General features: G+C 46.8%; 2 protein-coding genes across 2 annotated transcripts in view; one reads left to right on the top strand and one right to left on the bottom strand.

Moving 5' to 3' along the window:
- Positions 1–1,888, top strand: part of DNAH17 (dynein axonemal heavy chain 17) — a 38,384-nt gene extending 36,496 nt beyond the window's left edge. The window contains exons 79-80 of the mRNA XM_075169273.1: positions 515–740; positions 1,526–1,888. Coding sequence (XP_075025374.1) covers positions 515–740; positions 1,526–1,773 — 474 coding nt within the window. The 3' untranslated portion in view covers positions 1,774–1,888. The remainder of the gene's footprint in view (positions 1–514; positions 741–1,525) is intronic.
- Positions 60–20,711, bottom strand: PGS1 (phosphatidylglycerophosphate synthase 1). The gene is made up of 10 exons (XM_075169274.1): positions 20,536–20,711; positions 15,583–15,772; positions 14,447–14,524; positions 13,253–13,352; positions 12,372–12,561; positions 11,845–12,023; positions 10,376–10,909; positions 5,963–6,111; positions 3,481–3,623; positions 60–1,707 (listed from the first exon to the last, which is right to left on the bottom strand). Exons 1-9 carry the CDS (start codon positions 20,709–20,711, stop codon positions 3,504–3,506), a joined length of 1,716 nt encoding a protein of 571 aa, XP_075025375.1. The 3' UTR covers positions 60–1,707; positions 3,481–3,503.
- Between the last annotated feature and the right edge of the window lie 907 nt (positions 20,712–21,618).

The raw sequence follows: 21,618 nt of genomic DNA, 5'->3' as shown, positions 1-21,618 counted from the left end.
AGTTAAAGCTTAGAGAGCAAGCGGATACCACAGAAGACCAGGAATCACCTCCATCAGTGTACAGTGGTTAACTGGTTTATTTTTCAACATTAATTTAAGCAGTTTGAAATGGCCTGTTACCCCAAGAATGAGAGCAGAAGTTTGAAAAGGGTTCACCATTAGAGTATATCACTGTTTCAAAAGAACATTAGCTAACCCCATCATAACTTTATATGTCTCAGAAGAAAAAAATATTTAATAAAACCATTTATTTAAAGTGTGGCTTTGTTAAAAAAATAATAGCAGTATTTACTGCAATCCAAATTAACGGTTTAAGTTTCATTGCTGCAGTGGTATCCGCTATTTATTCATCACAGACCACCTCCATCCAAGTCTCCCCATCTGGAAGATTACCTGAAGCTCGTGTTAGGCACAGCGAAGCATCAGCTCTTTGTCACATCATATCTCAAAGCAGTATTCTGCTGCTCAAAGGCCATGCTTCACTCTGAAGTACTTTGCTGTTTTCATTTTCCAGGAACTGGAAGTCTGGACAACGGACTTTGTGCTGCCTGCAACAGTGTGGCTGGCAGGATTCTTCAATCCCCAGTCCTTCCTCACTGCTATCATGCAGTCCATGGCCAGAAAAAATGAATGGCCACTGGACAAGATGTGTCTTTCAGTGGAAGTGACCAAGAAAAACCGTGAGGATATAACAGCTCCACCCAGAGAAGGCTCCTATGTGCATGGATTATTCATGGAAGGTAAAAGACTGCATCTTTTATGAGATGTTTCAGACACCGAGAAAGCCCACTTCAGCCTTAAAAAATTCTTGCAAACAGAGCAGGTGTTAGTACTCACTGGCTTATTTGAATTTGTACAGCTTTTGCAAAAGCTCCAAGCAGTGCAGCCTTTATTCCACGCTAATGTCAGAGACATGCCAGCTGAGGGCAGCACCCATCCAGTTTACAAGCAGAGTTTCACAAACCAGAAACTATTTTTTTGGAAATTCAGACTGCGTATCATGAATCTGAGGACTGGGTTGTCTGAAGCTACATGGTTCTAGTGAATAAATATATTACGCTCTTATTTGATGTGAGAGTAAGACAAATCAGGAAACTCAGAACCTAAACTAATTACTGCTAAAAAATGAGGGGGAATGAGATGGCAGTATCAGCAGAGCACCAAAGGGGTTCACTTAAACAAGAGCACAGACCACATAGGACAGCTATCGTAGTTCCCACCACAGCCAAGTTCTACCTTCAGCTATGCAACTTTCATGCAAACCCGTGCTGAAGGGATGAGTGGGGACAGAATTTATTTAGACATCCCACACACAGTAAGGCAAAATGCATTCATGAGTCACAGTGAGATGATAACATGTTAGCCCTAACAACTACTAAGCCATGGCTACTCAACCTTCACACCCCATCCTCAACTGTGCTGCTAGAGCAACTCGTTCCCACCCATTAGTAGTTATGAAAACAGCCCCCTCCAAGTGAAAAAGCCACTGGGTAGCTGGTACCCCGACAATTTCATAATATTGCAGGTGCTCGATGGGACATCCCTTCTGGTGTGATCGCAGACGCTCGACTGAAGGACTTGACGCCCATGATGCCAGTCATCTTCATCAGAGCCATCCCTGTGGACCGCATGGACACCAAGAACGTCTATGAATGTCCTGTCTATAAGACACGGATGCGAGGTCCCACCTATGTCTGGACCTTTAACCTAAAGACAAAAGAAAAAGCTGCTAAGTGGATCCTTGCCGCTGTTGCTCTGCTCTTGCAGATCTAAACTTCAATGACTATGGAAAACAGCAAATGCTTTTACTTGCAAAAAACCTCAAAGTTGTGTAACTTAGACTAAGTTTGATTGTACCAGAACTATTTTAGCAAAGTATCAATAAAAACAGTGCTGGAACTGCTGTCTTGTGGCGACTGCTCTTACAATACATGGAGTTTCTCATGACAGATACTGGTTTTCAATTGGTGGTTTCTGATAAAGTGCTGGTTGAGAGCCAGACCACCAAAGGAAGCCAAACAGAACAACTGCATGCAACTATCTGGATTCCTTTCCTTCTCATAGCTGTCTGTCTTTCCACAGCTATTTGTTTGATCACTCAGTGCTAACTGTGAGCAGAAATTCATCAAGCCGTGTGCACGACACATTCCTGCATGGAAGCATGTATCTGTTTAGACCAGATAGAAGAAGAAAGGCGCAGATTTGGCCCAGTTCACAAACACGTCAACCTGTACAACCCAAAGAAAGTCCAGCTGCAACTATCTGAAGTATGTTTCTTGCTGTTTCTAGGTTATAGAATCTACTCTACCCTTTCCTTCACAACAAATAATTTATATCAGCAGTAACACCTTTTAAGGTGATTAGATCTGCTCTGGCCACCATATAGAAGCAATGCCTGTCCCTTTAGCATAAAATAATTCACCAAAATCCCACCCTGTGTAGTATCTGAACAATTAGTTCTAAAATACAGTTGCATAAAATTTCCCTCACAGCTAGTGGTAAGAAAAGCCACAAGGGGAGGCAAGTAGGGCTGCTTGTTTCTTTATAAAGTAGTAGAATTTAGAATAAACTACCATTAAGCTTTACACTTACCTTCAGCCTTTTCAGGTGCCAGAAATCCCTTTTGTTGGCAATACAAGATCAGAACACACTGCACATGCTCTGCCAGCGAAACTCACGTGCTCTAACACGTTTTTATCTGGTTTCTCAACCAACTTCTTTGCAGGACATGTGTTACAGTTTGAGCCTCCCACTTTCAGCAAGTAACATCCAAAAATCACATTAGCACCAAAAGTCATCTCATGCCCTCTCCACAATTCATAAAAGACACTCGTAACACATCTTAACATGGAGCCAGACACACAACCCCAGAGGGGGCCGTATTTATGTAAATAAAATGGACATGTGAACACTCAGCATCAAGGGCACACACTTAGGTGCCAACTGCATGGACTATATGCACACACATAAAAAAATCTAAGAGCTATTCCACGAAGCTCAAACAGCCAGGCAAATCCAGGACACTATACGAAGCAGAAAAGCAAAAACAACTGCCCCTGTTAACCAACATCTACAAGGTTAAAGCAAAGCACTGATCAGATAAAAAAAAAGACAAAACATTTTAAATATTCCCACAATGTTTTCTGTTAGGTGGTCAAGATAAAATAAACAGAGTCCGTCTCACAATACTCCGAAAGGGACATTTCAGAAATGGAAGTTTTATTTCTATGCATGGGAAATACCCTTGTATGGGTTCTCTTTCATTGACCCTTCCAGAAATTCTAGTAGCTGAAACCTAATATAGACCTTAAGCAATGATTCCAGTCAGTGAGACGTACCCCAGAAGAAGAGAGATGCCTGTTTTTTCCCCACATCATCTATGTTTCCGTCATCTATTTCTTCCACATGATAGAAAGTGCTGCACTTATTAATTCCAGTCAGTGCAATATACATTCCCCATAAGAATGGCAGAAAACTCACCCAAAGCAGCAACTTTTCTTCTTTCAAAAGAAATTCTTGATCAGAGGTGTTACCAGCTTCACCCACAGTTTCACATAACGATTTGGCTGCTCAAATGTTGATGATGAGACTACACCTGAGCAGAGGTAAAGCTGCTCCTGTTCCTATACAGGGAAAGAAACATCATCCTAAGTGTTAAATTACATAACGGCCTTTAAGAAAAGAGAATTCTCAGATAAAACTGGCCATGGATCCTGCCAAAAGGATGCATCATTTCTCCCACAAGCCTGGATATAAGAGTCTCATTCCATGTAGCACAACTCACAGAGCACCTGAACCACCAAGGAGCTAGCACAGGATCTGTCCTTCACACCCGCCTGCCACAGCACTCCACCTTTTGATGACTATCAGTGAGCTCAGTAACCGAACCTCAAGAATTAGCAATTTAAACTCTACAAAAAGCAAAGGTAGAAGGTTTTGCCTTTTTGTGCCCCACAGTTGCAAGAGAGCTAAGTTTCAGTTTCAGAAAAATCCTAAATCCCTCGCTGTAATTGCCAGAAAAGGAAACCTTACCATAATCTCAAGAGACTGGCTTACGCAGCTCTTTCTAGACACAGCTCAAGCGCTGTGTTTTCAAATGAATACGCAGTCACGATTTCAACTAAATTACCAGAAACACTTAGGCTTCTCCAGTGTGTATACAATACTGCTGAAGGAGGAAATGAACCATCATGATGATAATACATGTTCACATTGCACGTGAAAGCAGCTGTTTGATCAAAGGTAGAAGCAGTTTTCTTATCAAAGCCAGTCAGGTTTCTAGATTTACAGGCAAACAACGAGCAGATCATCTACTGTAAGTCTTTTTTTCATTAGCTAAGTTGTCACAAACAACAGAAAATACTCTGCACTGTTTAAATTCAGGGTGGAACAGGGATGCAGGAACCAAGCACTGGAAAGTAACTCCAAAAAGATGAACCAACAATAGAAGGAAGAGATTTGTGTGCCGAATCAGTCTAATTGTGGAAACCCAAAGTGCTCCAAGAGCTACAGTCAGCCCTGCTATGAATATTCTGCACCGCGATCATCTGATACAGTGAGGTCACCCGATCACTGGAAGCAAGACCAGTTATCTGAACTGAAGTTCAGTTCATTCAGTGGAGCATCCAAAGATGCCCAGACCACTCACATTTCTTCCCAAATCTCATCACACATTTTTTAAATGGAACTGAATGTTACATAGGCAAAGTGATTTCATGGCAGCATACCAGTAATGTATTAAGTCTTCTAAACAAAGATCACAGAACAGTAAACAAACAGCCAATCTCAAAATCAACTTCCAGCAAATGGGAATGGTTTAAAGCCTTTTAAATTAGATCACTGCAGCACTGTTTGGGAAAATTCCTTTGTCATATTTTCATTGATTCTCTCCTTCCATTAGAAACAAGTAGAGGCAAGATATGAATTGAAATATTCAAGCAACTCTTCCAGTAATAGAATTGTTTTGATTAGATATACTTTGACTCATCCTGTGGAAGAGCCCTGATGCAATAGGGCAATTCCCATTGATCTTGAAGACAACTGTGTCTTCTTATGCCAGGATTTGGCTTAACAGAATACATTTTTGAGATCCTTAAGTCACACACAGAGGCACCAAACCACTTTGCTTTGTATCGGAGCACTACATGAGAAATTACTTGGGACACTGTCAGTTCCAGCAGAAGATTCAGAGTCAAGACAGCTGGAGAACCAGGCAGGATTTAGAGAAGCAGCAAAAGTGCTGAGCAGTCCAAGCTGCCTAATTAAAAAAAAAAACCAACAAACTGGGACACTGAACATTAAACCACTGAAAAATGTTTGTGTCAAGATTATATAATGTCATATTATTATTCAAGATTATATTATGTCATACAACTTCATGGGCAATCCAACCAGCCCAGAAATCCTCTTCTCGTAGAAACTACACTAAGAACCCCCGCCTTTGTTCACCTCCACAGCCTGTGGGCAGCCACCCAAAAGCTAACCGATTGGCATTTATATTCCTACAAAGGATTTCCCAAATGCCTGAGAAGCAATATTCTCCAGAAGTCCAAGATCAGCAATTCAGAGGGTCTGACTTCATTGTCCTAGAGCATGGTGAGACCTTAGCAATGCCCAAATATTGGAGATAAGGCCCAAAAAGGTGCAGTGTGATCAACGAGCAGAGGAGAGATCCTTTCCGAATGCTGTGTGCTTCAGCATCCAGTATCTGAGCACTCCCGATACTCGAGTTCACTGGGGACACATGTTCTTTCCCGTTATGGCCTCCATTTCCCAGAAACAGGCACTTGCAGCAGGCATCTCATCAATAGTCACTTAACTGACAGCTCCTTGAGACTTCCTATGCTCAAGAAGGTTTTGAATTATTGTAGCTGTAGGTTTTTATTGCAAGTGCGTCATCAGCATTCCCTATGTGACCAAGAAGTACAACATCCATGTTATCTCCCCATAATCAGCCACTTACCTGATGGAGTTGCTGCTGCAAAGCTTTATTTTCTGTCACTATCGCAACCTGAGCTTCCAAGTCACGATGAACCGATCGATATCCAAAATTAGGAGACCCAATCAGAGTTAGGCAGGGAAGATCGCTTCCTGCCAGGTACAGCCAGAGGCCTGCAGGAAAAACAGGAGAAGAAAGGAAGTGCGGCAGACAAAGGAAATGACCGGGGTAGCCTCAAACAATCACTTCACTTAGAAGAAATGAACTACACGTTAGATTACAGTAACTGTAAAAGAGTACAACACAAAGCAAGCTTCCTTGCAGAGGGTCTAGCATGTCTTGCAAAGCTTCGTATGAATCTAGGGGTACCCTTGCACAGCTTACATCATCCAAACTTGTGTGCTCTTAACAGGGGGGCTGCAGCATGCCCAGTGCCACCCCAAGGACACGTTCTTAAGAATGTAAATCCACTGCATAGAGGGCCCAAAAATAATCCAGAATGAGTCACTATCATTAAGTTAGAGGTCATTTTGCACCACGCATCTCAGAAACACCAAAATAAGACAAACAGTTTTTCAGTAAAGGAAAACCTACACCAAGCAACAGAGTGCCAGGCAGACAAGCCAGGCCTGGACCAGTCAGTTCCAGAACTGGAAGCAGCGCAGTTGTGCAGTAATTAACCCCTTTCCCGAGACTACACAAGACAGTGACTTGAAGAGGCATCTCCCTGCTCTGACAGGTGAATTCACGTGAAATAAAGACTTCTAAAAGAAGTGCAAATTATTACACCCACTCGCTTCCTGAGGAGCCACCCGAAGACGAAATCAAACTCTTGCCAGGATGCAAGACTCCCAAGTCCACTCACCACTGCAGTTCACACACAACTTTGCCAGTGCAACAACAAGAGCAAGCGTGATACAACCCAGGACTGTTTTTTCAAGCGCAAGATGGAAACACCATACTATTCTCAAGCACACCACTATAGCATGGCAGGAAAGAACAGCTAGGGATGGCACAGGAGAGACAAGACTATTGCCACGGAGAGTCTATACAGCCATTTTCTGTGTATAAACGGACCCAAGAAGTGTTTGCTCTCCACTTAGAAAGGCACAAGCACTTAGAACAGCTCTGGGCAGGTCCCTGATAGATGGCTTATCCCTACTGCAAGTCACACAAAGACTACAACAAAGAAACTGTAGCATAAAAACCACCTAGCCCTTAAAATAGAAGCAGGTTTCCTAACTCAACCCCAGAGCAGTTCCAAGAATGCCTTGAGTAAGAAGCTGCCGATTCACCACTGGTTCCTGTAACCTCCTCCCTGCCCCCACATTGCACACACTCAGCAGCTTCGCTGCCACTTTCAGTTACACGTCCTGGCTCAGAGCTGGCACTGCCCATAACTCAGCGGCACGACCGACTCCTCCACAGGCTCACCCCCACCCACAGAAGGGCAGGAGTGCCGACGCAGGGGGTTCCAGGAGCTACAAAAAGCACCCGAGTGGTGCAGAGATTTGGCAAGTTCTGCCACCAAACAGGACGGTTGCCAGGGGCTGCGTGGTACCCCGGCCCAGCCGCAGCACAAGGCTCCCAACAGTAGGCCAGGGCTCTGCCCGGGCAGCAGCTACAAGGAACATGCTTCCTCGCTCTAAGCAGTCACGCGGCAGCCCTAAAGCCTTTATGGTGTCCCTGGCTTTAGGGCCACCTGGCAGGATCTGCTCAAACAGTGACTCACCTTTCCAGAAAGGGGAAGCGCCGTTTCCCAGCCGCTGTTCCATAGCAGAGTGCAGGTTTATCTCAGAGCAAACGGCCACGAGCCCAGCACTGTGTCACCCGACACTTGCATGGAAGGGACCCTAATCCTAAAGGATGGACCTGTGTCACCCACAACACCACACCCAGAAAAGCAGCAGAAGATGGGTAGATGTGCACTGCTGCAGGTAGGCCTCATGATGTTACACCCAGGAGAGCCCCTCTCATTGCAAAGGTTTGCATTTCCTACTCACACGTGCATGACGGCTGTGCAGCGCTCTGAACTGGGCTGCTACAACTGCACTTGCACCAAACGAACCTAAGGACAGTTGTAACCCTGGTGGGAATACACACTGTGGGAAGCTGTGCACGAGGATACAAAATGTTTTAAGAGGAGCTGGAAGGGTTTACAAAACAGCAGCCACAGCGTTTGGTGTAAATCAGCTAGATCCTGTAGGAGACTAAAGGGTGTCTTTCATCTTAGCCCAAAAAGGAAGCATTAACGGGCACTATTTGCTGCTAGGGATCTCATGTCCTCTTCCAGGAGCCAGAATCTATGTGCAGCTGCCCTTCATCTGTCTCCAGGGCTTCCTCCTTTTCCCTCTTCTGCCCTGTCCTCTCTTTCACACACACAGCGTGACTCCTGCAGAAGGAAACCGGGTGAATCAAACATGTGCCAAAGGGCAGAGCATGCCAGAGAAGAGAGCTACAAGCTGATCCTTCCAGCACTCCAAAGAGGAAACGGAAAGAAAGCAAACATCTCCGACTGCCCCTCCAGCCAAGCACAGGAGCTGCTGAACTCTGAGTCTTGTATCCCTCTCTGAAATAGAATACCATACAGCAGATAGAGCCCAAAGCACTTCCACGAGAAGGCACAGCTGGCCTGGAAAAGGGATTGACTGCCATGTGCACTTGGTACCTTGGAAAAGGAGCCCATGCCTTCTGAGCTCAATCCATGCCAAACCACAAAATCCCACTCGGAGTCAGCAGTGCCCAGCAAGAGGAACCTGTGAACCACAGATCGCTTGAGCACGTGCTTCCTGGAAGACACACCACACAGGACTTCCCAGCCAGGCAGGCACCTCCTTCAAGCTGCCCTGGATTGAGATAAGGGTTTTACTGCACTAGAGTTACTGATCTCACTGCAGGAGAGGCACAACACTCCTTAGAAAGGTTTGTAGTTTCGACAGAGGCAGCCTAGTAACACTCGTGTATTTTCTTTAGTCAAGAGAAGGCCTACTCAGCAGCTTTCTCTCTCTACCACCTCTGAACCTTCTTCTGAACAGATAGAGGCATTCCCACAATCATTAACAGCTAGTCTCCTTAAACAAACAACGGGAGAAGAACTCCTTGGAACAGGAACAGGCCGGAGCCCCGGGGGCTGCATCCTTCCAGCGTTCAAATCAGACACGTGCTGCAAACAATGGAAATGTCCCTCAGCACACTGCAAAGCGGCTGGGGAAACTTGCATGTTAATTAGTGCCAGATTGGGTACTGCTTACAGTAATAGAGTTGTCCTAAGGGACCAGTGAGCCATCACAGGAAGTGACACAGTGACACGGTGCGGAGCTCTGCTTGCAGAAGATTATAGTAACAGAAGATGCTGTGGAACACAGCAAAGATGTCTGAGACGGCCATGCTCCTGGTCAGGAGACCAAGTAATTTTCTGAGGTGTTCCCCTAGTGCACCTCCACATGGGAGGACCGTAAGACTCTGGGTATTTATAAAGTGTCACAGGCATCAGACTTCTCAAAAAAAAAAAAAAATCTTCAATTAAGTAGACTTCCTAAGCTATTTGCATTATTAAAATCTACTACTGAGCAATCAAATACTTACTACTGTGTATAAGAGTCAAGGACTGCACTTTCTGGAAGGAAAATTTAGAGACACAACCAGCAACAACCAGTCAGGGGAAAATATTCATGCTTTGGTCAAGGTGGCATTGGGCTTGTGAAAGTTGTACACAATCTATCAAGCAAGAAAGAATCTGGGGTCTTCTACAGAAGACCATGATGGCAGTATTAATTATTTTTGTTTATTACTAACTACATTTGTTAAGTAATATTCATTTCTCAGCAACTTCCCCTCCAGCTGCCTCCAGCTCCCAGAAGGTACATGGGTGCATTTAATCGCTACGCTGCACTTTCCTGTATGCTGTAAATAGAAGCTGGTACAAATTCCTCAACACCTGGATCATCCCCACAAAGACCAGCTGCCAAGAGAACGCAGCGTCCAGGATCGCTGGGGAGTCACCACTAGCGAGCTCCCTTCCTGCTTCTGCCACAGATCCTGCCCTGGGGTCCCTGAGACAGTCATCGCTTGCTGTTGCTGAAACTGGTAAGAGGGATACAAGAAACTGAATCACAACCGTAACTGCGATCATAAATACATCCAGATGCTTTGTTTCACATCAAGTTTCACATCAAGACCCTGTCACCACAGGGACAATTCTTGTGTAATCTCTGGGACTATATTCGAATAAGGCAAGACATGACTTTGCGTGGTTGTCCCCCAAGTGATCCAAACCTTCCAGGTTTATGCAAGCAAAATGTTTGAACCTTGGATGAGTACTTTGGAGGTTAAGTCTAGACTTGGCACCCAGCCATCCCCTCCCTAGTTGCACAATTCAAATATGCACAAGTCTCAAACGCCTTCTGAACAAATCCTCTGGGGAAACGGACATCTTACCTTTGGCATGGAAAGTCCACCCAGCCCTAGAGTACTCCTGCAGCTGGACCCTCTCCTGTTGGTGAAGGCAGCAGACCTCACTGTAAAATTGGTGTTCAATGTAAACATAGGCAGCAGGGATGGCACCTGCCACCCCTTTGGCACCAAAAAAACCATTCACCTCCGGTGAGGCCAGAAGAATCCGATACTCAGCCCTAGTGCCCAGAATGAGGTCCATGTAAGCTTGTGTCAGGTTGAAGTAGCCAGTGGTAAGGTATATCCTGGCATCCCGTTCAGCCTCTGTCAGCAGCGTCTCTGTGACCATCTCATCTATTTGAATCCCAAAAGGTTTCATTTGGATTAAGGGATAGATCCAGGTGTCGGGTTCTGGTTTCAGACCCCCAGATGCTTGAGAGCCTTGCTGGGATAACAAGGAGCTGCCTTGCTGGCTGCTGTGGAAAGTCTTTGCATGAAGGAGTTCTTGTCGTGTCCTGGCAGAGTTGATCACCTCCATGACTCTTCGATTTGCTATCTCACAGTAAGCCATCTTGTCTCCTGCAGGAAAACCACAAGAGATCGTGTTTGAGACCTAAAGGTACAGAGCTACGCATCACCTATTATGTAGTGGGAAAAAATACTGACAGGACACCAATAAGAGAACAAAAAGGAGCTAACACAAAGACCCCATAACTTTCTTCCCTAAGTCTCAAAAACAGACGTTTTAAGGTTAGCAAAGCTACATTACAGAAGAAAAATATTCAGCGTTAAGAGGGGTAAGAAACTTGACTAGCAGCAGCTTGAAAAATCCACAGAGAAATGAAAAGACCAGGGCAAAGCTAAAATGGTAACCAAGAATGAACTGGAACATACAAAACAAACTACTGCCCACAGTCTAAGCTTACATCACACAGCAGTGCACAAGGCCAGGACAAAAACTTATGATGCAATCAGCCTGACAGATAGATGCCCTTCTCTGCCCACTTCAACTCTTGTTCTCAGTCTTCCTAATCCAATATTCATTTGACTCCCAAAATAGACTTGACTACAAAGTATTAATTACCAAAAATAGCACTACATTCATGAAACTTTCAGAATATGTACACACAGAACATCTAGAATTATAGACATTAATATCAAAAATAGAAAGAACCTCTCAAGGAATTTAAGTTCTTGTTTAAGGTCATAAGCAGCAGAATTATGAAGCAGCAATGACACAGTTACAGGGGAACTTCTAGCATTTGCACACTCTGCCAGATTAGCTGGTGATAGCCACTGTGCTAGGAACACTCCGATAGATCCAGTCTCAAAACTCTAGCAATCTTGATTTTAATAATGGATGGCACAGAAATGGGACACCCCACAGTCTGTAAAAAATGGTCAGACACTCAGCAATTCACAAACGGATGGAGCTCAAGTCAGCCTTAAACCCTGGCTGTCACTCCCCTCCTCTGGATCGTATCATCCAACCAGGTAAGACAACTCCCTCCTACCTTGGTACGGGTGTACCATCCCCTCCATCATCTGGACTGTATCATCTCGCTGTAATTGCAGAGACACATCTCCAATTGCATCCACTAGCTCTGTGAAGAAGTCTGCAATCTCCGGGGAGTCCTGCAGGAGAACATAGCGGTCCTGACGATTGGTGAAGTACAAATCACTCAGGTTTGCGCTAGGAGAGAAAAAGAAGAGTTGAGTTCCAGAACAGAGCATAGGCATATGATCCTGAACCCCAGCCTAGGTTACAGATCTCACTTGGCATATAACTGAACTAAAATACAAATTGGCCATTTCCTTTTGAATCATGAGAAATTCTTCTTTTTTCCTTTTGAGAAAGACTCTCTTTCATATGACAATCTCATGTGGAAAAGCTTCTTCCATCTCAGAAGAGCATTGATATGATCACTACAGAAAGACCAGATGCAAATAATGAAGTTCAGACAACATTGGTAGCATGCATACCTTGCCTCAAAACCTCAGCTAAATGAACCACATAAGGGCCTGAAGAGGCAGGACTCACCCGCTCAGGATCACATTATCATCAAAGAGATAGACCTTGATGTGCTGCAGTCCAATGGTCTCATTAAAACGCTCTGGAATCAGGAGCCTGAGAAGTCCACGCAGGTTTGGGGTGTGGAAGAGGGACACACGGACTTGCTCGGGAAATCGCTGCAGCAATGGAATTAGCATTGTTCGAGAATTCTTCCTACCTGGGAGACAAGAGGAGTTTCACACACAGGATCACACCAGACAGGGGATACATCACGGCATGGCACCACAGCTCCTCAGCTAGAAGCTGGTTACAGAATGAGCATCCATCTCATCTACTGGCACTTAACATGTTTTCCTTTTTTCTGTTTTTTTTTAAATCACTTTCATTTGCACTATGTCAATATTGAAATCGACATCCAGAACTGTTAAGTTCATCGATGAATGGGCCTTGGAAACAGTCACTGAGCAGGTCTGACACCTTTCCAGCTTCCTAATCAAGCCACACCTAGCATTAGTTAATACACGCTACAAAAAGTCACCGCAAAGGTTTCTGATTAAGTATACTGCTACTTCCAACAATTTCCACTTCCCTTTAAAAATGAAAATATAAGAAAGCATGATGTATAAGGGTAAATGCACTGACAAGTGAACTAAGCAAGAAAGCACAAGTTGCATAGAGCACAGTTTGGCCCTTCTCGCTCCTACCACCTATTTTCGGAAGAAAAGCTGCTCAGCTTGAAGATTTTTTGGGAATAAGTAGTTACTGGTATACAAAAGGCCAGTTTTGAAAGGTATATGATTTAAGCAAGTAGGTCCAATTGGTCAAGACAGCCTCTCTCTGAGAAAACAGTTTATCCAGCCTAACTGTAAAATAAGCCTTTGAAGAACGCAAAGCATTGTAATATCTACCCCGAGATCCCCTGGTATAGTCAAGAAGAATGGAAACTCTGAGGTTAGACGATCCTTTTGCTTGCAGTGATTTCTCCAGTGTTTCTTCCAAGCAATCCACCTGCAGAGAGAGATTTCTCTACTCATTACAGAAAGCAAATAAAGCTTTATAAGGAAAGTGTTCAGCAACCAGGAGGCCAGTGGCCATGAAAGCTTCCACACCCTAGTATAAGTCTTTCCTACCCATGCAAAACACTGCTAGTTTAGACTTTGCATCTGTCCAACTGGCATCCTACTCTATCAGCCTAAAGCAATACATGAAAGGGCACCGATTTTACATACGCACATTCTTCAAGCCTCTGAAGAGCAATTAATACTAGCAGAAAAAGTCCCAACATCATTCCCAAATCACAGATTTGCATTACCAAAGAGAAACCTTGGTAAGAGTTCACAAATTATACAGAGGCCGTTTTATTCCTTAACTACAAGGCTATTTGTCACATGCAAATTCAAATCTTGTGTACAAGCCCAGACAAAGCCAGACACAAAACCCAGTGCAGGACTCTGCCCACCTTTACCCTGCTGTGGAATTTGCATTCTCACATAAGAAACTGGCCAAGGTCAGGCTTCTCCCTAAAAGTCTTAGGTAATGCTTTTGTTTCTAGAGGGAAGGACAGGAAACAGAAAAAGTAAACAACTGACCTCTGTCTTAAATGCAGAGAGCTAATACTGCATCTGCATACTGTACTTGGAGGACAAAACATAGCACTACACACATACAACTTTCATCATGTTCAAGAAAAAAATGCCAGAAAAAAAATTATCCATGATCCCACAGGTCTGCAAAAATCCTTTGAACACTATGCCAGTAACCTCTAACAGTCTGAAAGATCCAGGCTCATTATCCCCTGAAAAAGTTCAGTAGTTCCATGGCTCTGTACTGGGCCTAAAACAAACTCCGTACACCTCCCTTCCAAATTCCTCCCTCTCCCACCCCACATACAAGTACACAAATGCAGCCAGGAACCCTGAGAAAACTCTCAAGGAGAAGAGAAAAGTGAAACCCTTACATGAAAGTTTTAAGGACATTACAAGCTCACAAACTGCACCTCACATATACCGCTTGCACCTGCAGGAACAGGATGCTTTTTGCAAAGGCAGGCATTTTCTTTCTGCATTCACTTTATCCCCTTCCCAAACCGTTTCCACACTCACCAGCTCCTGTTCCAGGAGCCCCGTTCCCAGGTATAGCGAAGCCATCACCACTCGCTGCTTGGCTGTTTTTATCTGCACCTGGGAGTAGCAGAAAATAAGTTCAGTTTCATCCTCGGTCTCTGTGATCACTAGGAGCTAATGATCCAGACCACAGAAGAGCTGTGGTTCCCCCGAGGAGAATCACTTTAGCCAAATCATAGCATTGTCTCCCTTCCCTTGTAGAAGGAAAGGCACAAGGATAACACACTGATAGCAAAGGTCTAAAACACACAGGTCTTTACAGAGCAACATCAGTACCATTGCTGCTCCAAAAATCAAGGAAGAAGTCAATGCTTTCTAGAAACTGAGGAACACGCTCCCTGCAGCTAAAACTATTACATACAAGAGCAGTTACCACGCAGTAGCTGCTACATTGGGATTATATCACTACTGGCAATCCCAGCTTTCATTCTGCAACTGCTTTGTTCCTTTGTATCCCAACTTGTGAACTAGCTAGAACCTAGAGACCTTTGTTTACAGAGCTCTCCTCTTTTCCCCTGTCCTCACCACCGACACTGCAGGGGGTGGTAGCTGCTGCCTCCATGGCCCACCCAAGCCTTGTTCTCCAACAGTTTACCACGGTGATCTAAGATCATGCTTCAGAAGTACTGGAACTTGTTTTAAATACGCGTTGTGAAAAAACTCAAGCAAGTGAGCTAAACAAAGAAATTCTCACCTCAGCCCTACTACTTACCAGTGAGATGCAGTATTACAGGATTCACCTAAGAGACCTTTGGGAGGGATTGAGGGAGCTGTGCTTGTTTCACATTGCAAAGAGGAGGCTGGGGGGTGATCTAACAGCAGCCTGTAACTACTTTTAGAGTAGTTACAAAGATGACGGAGCCAAACTCTTCTTGGCAGTTACAGTTGAGTAGCAGCCACAAACACCTTTGGAACTGCTTACCCAGAGGCAGAACCTCCATCCTCAGCCGTTTTCAGGACTCAGCTAGACAAAGCCTGCCTGACCTGATCTAGCATTGACAACAATCCTGTTTCAAGGATTGCTCCTTCCTAACAACTTCTCTATGATTCTCCATAACCACTGCAGCTCCCAGCCCCCAAAAACACATTCCCACAACTTGGAACCCGTAACTCACCTTCAAGAGTTCATAGAATTCAGCTGGGGATGAAAGCACCTTGACATGTGAGCTGGAGATCCCAAATTCTGGAACCAGATTCCTGATCCACTGGAACCTGTGTGCTCCTTCTGGACAAAGGGAACAAGGCGGGGCTGTGATCACAGGAACAGTAGGGGTGAGCAATGGGGCTAGAAGAAGCCATGATGATCTGTGAAAAGAAAGATGGAGAAATTCTGTATGGTGGAGCCTTTGCTTCCCACAAACAACCTCCAAGTAGGTAAAGAGCGAGCTGCAACAGGGCCAATACATTCTAAGGATCCACAATGGCAAGAATGCCTTTCCCTGGATTATCCCAGCTGAATCACCAAAGCAAAATCTAGAAATAGAAAAACACAAGAAAAAGGTGGGAGAACAGTTCTTAACATCATCAGCTCCTTCCCCTAACTGGCAGGGGGGATGAGGGGAAAACGCTCTTTCATCAGAACAGGAACACAGGAGAGGAAACAGGCTGGAAGCTGAAGAAACTGAGGATGTGAACTGTCCCAAACACCCACAAATCAGACGTCTGGTGGTGCCGCTGTGGTACCAGCTATCCCTGTAATCAGTCACTTATGAATTGTCTTTATCACACAAGCTTTGCCATGGCCAACAGTCACCTTCATGTCTAGTTTAGTTCTCAGCTGGGGGCTTACGATTAGTTGTTTTTATTTCAGGTAAAGACGTTTTAAAAATCACGCTACTCTAAAAGTTCCTTAATAAAACAGAAAAATGCCTCAACCTCTCAAACTTATCCAAAAAAAGATTTACAACTTGCAAAGTGCCTGAGTGCAAGTCCTAGCAAAAGCAATGAAGTCATAGCACCAGAACGACGTACCAAAGGATCGAGTGTGTTTCAACAGGTACGAGCCAAGAACCACAACTGCAAAACATTAGGTACAATGCCACTTGCTTTCTGCACAAGTACTAAAAGAAGGTCAAGACTTCTCTTACAAACTTCAAAGTAACTGTAAGGGAAACAGCAGGAAGCTCATTCTTTAAAAAGAAATTTCAGAACAAATTAAATTCCTTTGAAGTCGCTTAGGGAAGAAACCAACTTACTGTTAACAGTCATGCTTCGGAGGGATGACAAGAAGCAAAAGGCATCTTTTCTTCTCTGGAGACTTAGCATGCAAATTCATCAAGTCATACAATAACCCCTGGTAGGAGTTTGTCCACATGACAAAACCACATTTCAGCACAATTAGCAGCAGCAACTCCCATGAGATCCAGGAATCAACAAGCAAGGGACTGAACTACATCCCCAAACCTGACAGAAAACATTCTGGTCTGCAAATCCTACTCGTAGGAGTCAGACTTGCTGTCAGGACAGAACCAAGGCGGCTGGTCTCATCCTGGAGGAACACCAGATCCCTCGGGCCAACAGGCAGCCACCATCTTGTGACCCACCCTGATGCATTCTGCCACCACCACATACCAAGAAGAAACTTGATTATGACCTTTACCAGAATTTGTTACGAGGAACTTTTAGGTTTTACCACAACCCAAAGCCCAAATGACCACAGATTCCAGGAAGATGATTTCACTCATTTGCTTCATGATAAAACACTGGATCTTCACAAGATTTCTGAATACCCTTACGCAGAAGCCAGACAGTTTGCAGTTGCGTTTCCTGGAAAATCCACTAGTTTGTCACTGACTATTCATCGCAACAGAAATCTGAGTCAATTTGTGCAAGAATTCCTAGGATGGCATTTTTCAACAGATCATGTGGACCAGGCTCAGACTTGACACCCAGAAGTTATATAGATTACTAACACAGGCTGTTAAAAACAATGGAAATATTCCATAGAAGGTGTTAAAAAAAAAAAATCAAAGCGGAAAAGAAATACAAGAAATACTGTTTTTCCAAGCCCATTCTAGTCAATCTTTACAGAACCTGAGCCGGACGTTTGCGCATCTTTGCTCAACTCACGTCTCAAGGCCCAGGCCACATACTGGGAGCAGAAACCCACTGCTACATTACCGCCAAGTGAGCACGGCAAACAGAGCAAGGAAGACTGAGCTACGTGAATTCAGACTACCATCCAAAAATACTTTTTTTAAAAACAACAAAATGCACGGCTTGCAGAGCAATAACAAAATCAGGGCTATAACCCAGCCCCACAGGTTACAAATTACATTCTCTGGAATTATTCCCACTGAGGTAACACTGGCAAATTTTATGCATTTTGTGATAACAGTTCATCAGCAAGAGGAGATAAATATTTTCCTTATTATTCCATTGGTCAGTCCTGACCAATTATACTTCCAAAAGCCAGTAGAGTGGCCGAGAAGCCACCTTCCAGAAACATGATTCCAAGAAGCCATTTTCTGGCAAACAGTATGAAAACTGCAAGTTAAACTGCATCCTCACTCTAGGTGGCCAAACGTTAGGTTTATGGATTGACAAGGTGCTCTTCGGGCAGTCCTTTCCTGGTGCTGCTGACGGAGTAAAATCGATCTGCCTTCAGATTAATTCTATGCATGTATTGATGTCCACTAATTCTATACTCTGGATTTTTTACTGCCTACTCAATTTAGAGTATACCTACACTGTTTGATCTTTTAAACCAATACTGAAATTGTAGAACTTATTTAGTGTTGAGAGCCTAGGACTTTTATAATTATCAAATAAATCAGCACTTTGCTCCAGCTGACAGTAACAATGGCACAGCAACCATCTACCAAAGCGGCAACTTCTACCCACCGGTGATTGAAAATAGCTCAAGTGACTCTAAGTATAACACAATCTTTTCAACTGTACGCACACAACAGTCAGAAAATATGTAACATTATGAAGAAATCATGAAAATTCCATACTTCGACAAACCAGCTTTCAGAGAAACAGAAAATGGGGCCGGGGGGGAGCTCTTCCCATGTAGCTCACATCATCGCGTTAACCGGAAAAAGAAAACAGAACTAAAAGGAATCACCTCAAATCTTTTCTGCGTAAAAAGTTGACCCTAAATATAAATGAGGGATTTTTTTCGTGTGTTCTATTTTTAAAAATTGTGGTTTTGGTACACAAACTCATGATGGAGCTGAAACACTCTTATTCACTGTAAAACCTCATTTGCAGAATCGGAGGTGAAGTGAAACTGCAGGATATGGCGCCGTCCTTTTACCCACACATACGTCACCACACAGGGGGATCTACAAATTGCTTGTCTTTGAATTCAGTTGTCTCTTTCCAGCGCTCAGTCTAGTAATTTATCTATGCTAAAAAACACTGACGAAACCAAAAGAGAAGTTTGAAAATAATTTCCTTGGCTTAACTAAGAACATACAGCAGAACACGGGCTAACACAGGGCCCTGAGACAACAGCGAGGACGACCGCAGGACATCTGCTGTCCGAGGGGAAAAGGAGAGTGAAGATATGCTGTGATACGAGAGATGCCACCCTACAAAAATAAGTTTAACTCATCCAGAAGATTGTATCAGGCACTGTACTAACTAAAACAAAACACAGAATCCTTCCAGCTCTCTCTTACCAAGTACAGTGCAAAGTGATGCCTAAAGACTGGGGGAAAAGACCTTTTTTAAAGACTCTTTTGAAGCATTTTGTTTGATCTCTTCTGAACCCAGGACGTGGTTCTACAGAAAGACAATCACCTCCGGTTTTTTAATGTTTTGTTTTTAGCATGAATTGTACCCCTGATCGCACAGCCCCGCAAAAGCAGCAGCATCAGCAAAACTAAGACAGCGGTGCAGTGGCAAAAATAAGGAGAGAAGAAGCTGTTCAGGGGAGCGTGGTTGCAGAAGGACTGACTGGAGGAACCACAGGCTGAGGCTGCGGCTGTGCACTCCCTTTAGCATAGCACACAACCGGTCTGGCACCGAGAAGGGCCGATCTACCTCCCTGCAGCTGTGCCTTCCCCGTCCCTTTCGCTCCCTGGGGAAGGAGAGAGAGGAAAGGGAGAGTTTGGGCAATTTTCAGAGCTCAGCTCCTGGATCCTGCTCACTGCACAGCTGCCCAAGGGAGATGTCAGGAACGAGCGGTGGGAAGAGGAACGAAGGCCCACTCCCTCCCACAGCAGCCCACTCAGATCTATTTAAAATGACGGTGAAAACACCCTCTGCGCGCGGTTTGATAATTCACCTGCTCCAGCATCACGGTGACTGCCACTGGAAGGAGCAGCCCTCCTCCCTGCTCACCTCTCTCATGCCAGATGCAGCCCCAGCACAGACAGGACTGAGACCTGTTCTCATCTCTTTTCTGGCGGGGAGTGGGGGCATCTCACCTTCCACGGACAACCCCCAGCCCGGGCAGGGTGTGCCTCACACCTAAACCCCGACCAGTGCCGCTCCGGAGGCTGACCAGCACTTGCAATAGCTCAGGTGGAAAGCTATCCCTAGCAAACAAGTAGTATCATTTAGCACCTGAAAAACAGCAGGAGTAAAGTAAATTAAAAAAGAAGAAAATAAAGTACACCTCTTGTCCTACAGACAAACAGACAGCTAGCGCAGACTGACGGCCTAAAGCAAGCTTAAGAAGCAGAACCAGCCCTAAGCCTAACCCAACCCTAACCCTAACCCGCCTTGTCAGCAGCTGATTCACTGTGGAAAACAGCAACCGCTTCTGCAGGACCGCCCAGCCCGGGGGAGGCCGAGGGGTCCCGCACCGGCAGGGCCGTCACTTCCCGTACCTCCGCACGTTTTTAACGGGTTTGGTCGGGTACAGGCGGAGCAGAACCCCCCGGGCAGCGCCGCGCTGAGAAAGGAGAAGCGGCGAGCGAGGGGGCAGCGCCCTTCCCACCCGGGCGGCCGGGCCTTCCCGGATAACGCAAGACCGACACCGGAGGCGGCCGAGGGCTCCCGCCCGCCGCGGCCCGGGGGGGCGGCCCGGCGGCAGGCACGGGAGCGGGAGCGCGGCCCCTCGCCCGCCGCGCCGGGAGGAACCCGGCTGGGCTCGGCTCGGCGCGGCTCCCTACCTGCGGGCGCGGCGGTCGCGGCCGCGGGACAGGCGGTCGGAGAGGCGGCCGAGCAGCGCGGCCAGGCCCAGGCGGCCCCGCGGCAGCCAGGCCGACAGCCGCCGCCACAGCGCCGCGCCCCCCGCCGCCGCCGCCGCCATCAGCCCCGCGCGCCTTCCGCTTCCGGCCGCTGCCATGGCGACGCGCCCGCCCCGCGCTTCCGTTTCCGGGCCGCCGCCGCGGGCCGCCCGGGTCCCTCCCCCGGCCGGTCACCCCCCAGTCTCGGGCGAGCGCGGCGCGGCAGGCGGCGCCGCAGACCCCCGGCCTGGGCGGCCCGGCCCGGCGCCTCCCTGGCCCGCAGCCCCAGCCCTGCCCGAGCCCGCTGCTGGCGGGAGGCCCCGGCCCGGCCCAGCCCGGCCCGGCCCAGCCCAGCCCGGCCCGGCCGGCGGGCAGACTCGGCGTCTGCAGTGATTCACCGCGGTTCAGCCCGGCCTGCGAGCGGCTGCCGGCCCCCTTCGAGCGCACAGCCCGCGGTGGCGGCGCGGCGAGGCCGCTCCAAAGGCGAACGCCGCTGCTGGCGGGGGGACCTGGGGAAGGGCTCTCTGTACACGCAGGACGGCTGTACACGCGCCTCCCGGCACACTCGGGAAGCTGCAGCCCGAGCCCCGGGAACTGCATCGCCGTCCCGGCAGTTTCGGCCCCCCCGATCTCTAGAGCCCTTCGCCTCTCCCCTCCCTCCTTGGCGATCCCGGCCCCGGGCGAACGGCTCCGATGGGAAGGACACGGCTTCTTCCCGCGGCGCAATCGGCGTGTGCCGACCGCGGCCGCCCGCCCCGGCAGCCCACCCCCGGGGACGGAGAAGGGCTTGGTCTACGGCCATGGAGGGGAGCGCTGTGCCCCGCCGCCGGGGTCCCCGCCGTGTCCCCGTGGCTTCCCACACCGGGCAGGGCGAGGCGGAGCCCTGGGGGGGGCGGGGGTCCCGCCGCCGTGCCCGGCAGAGCCGCGTTTCTGCCGCCCAGCCCCGGCTGCGGGAAGCCCGTCCCGCTCAGGGGGGGACGGAGGCGCCGCCTGGCCCCGGCCCCCGGCCGGAGCCTCCCGCCCCGC

Source organism: Calonectris borealis, chromosome 20 (genome assembly GCF_964195595.1).
Source record: "Calonectris borealis chromosome 20, bCalBor7.hap1.2, whole genome shotgun sequence".
NCBI lineage: Eukaryota > Metazoa > Chordata > Aves > Procellariiformes > Procellariidae > Calonectris > Calonectris borealis.
This window is presented reverse-complemented; position numbering and strand designations above follow the sequence as displayed.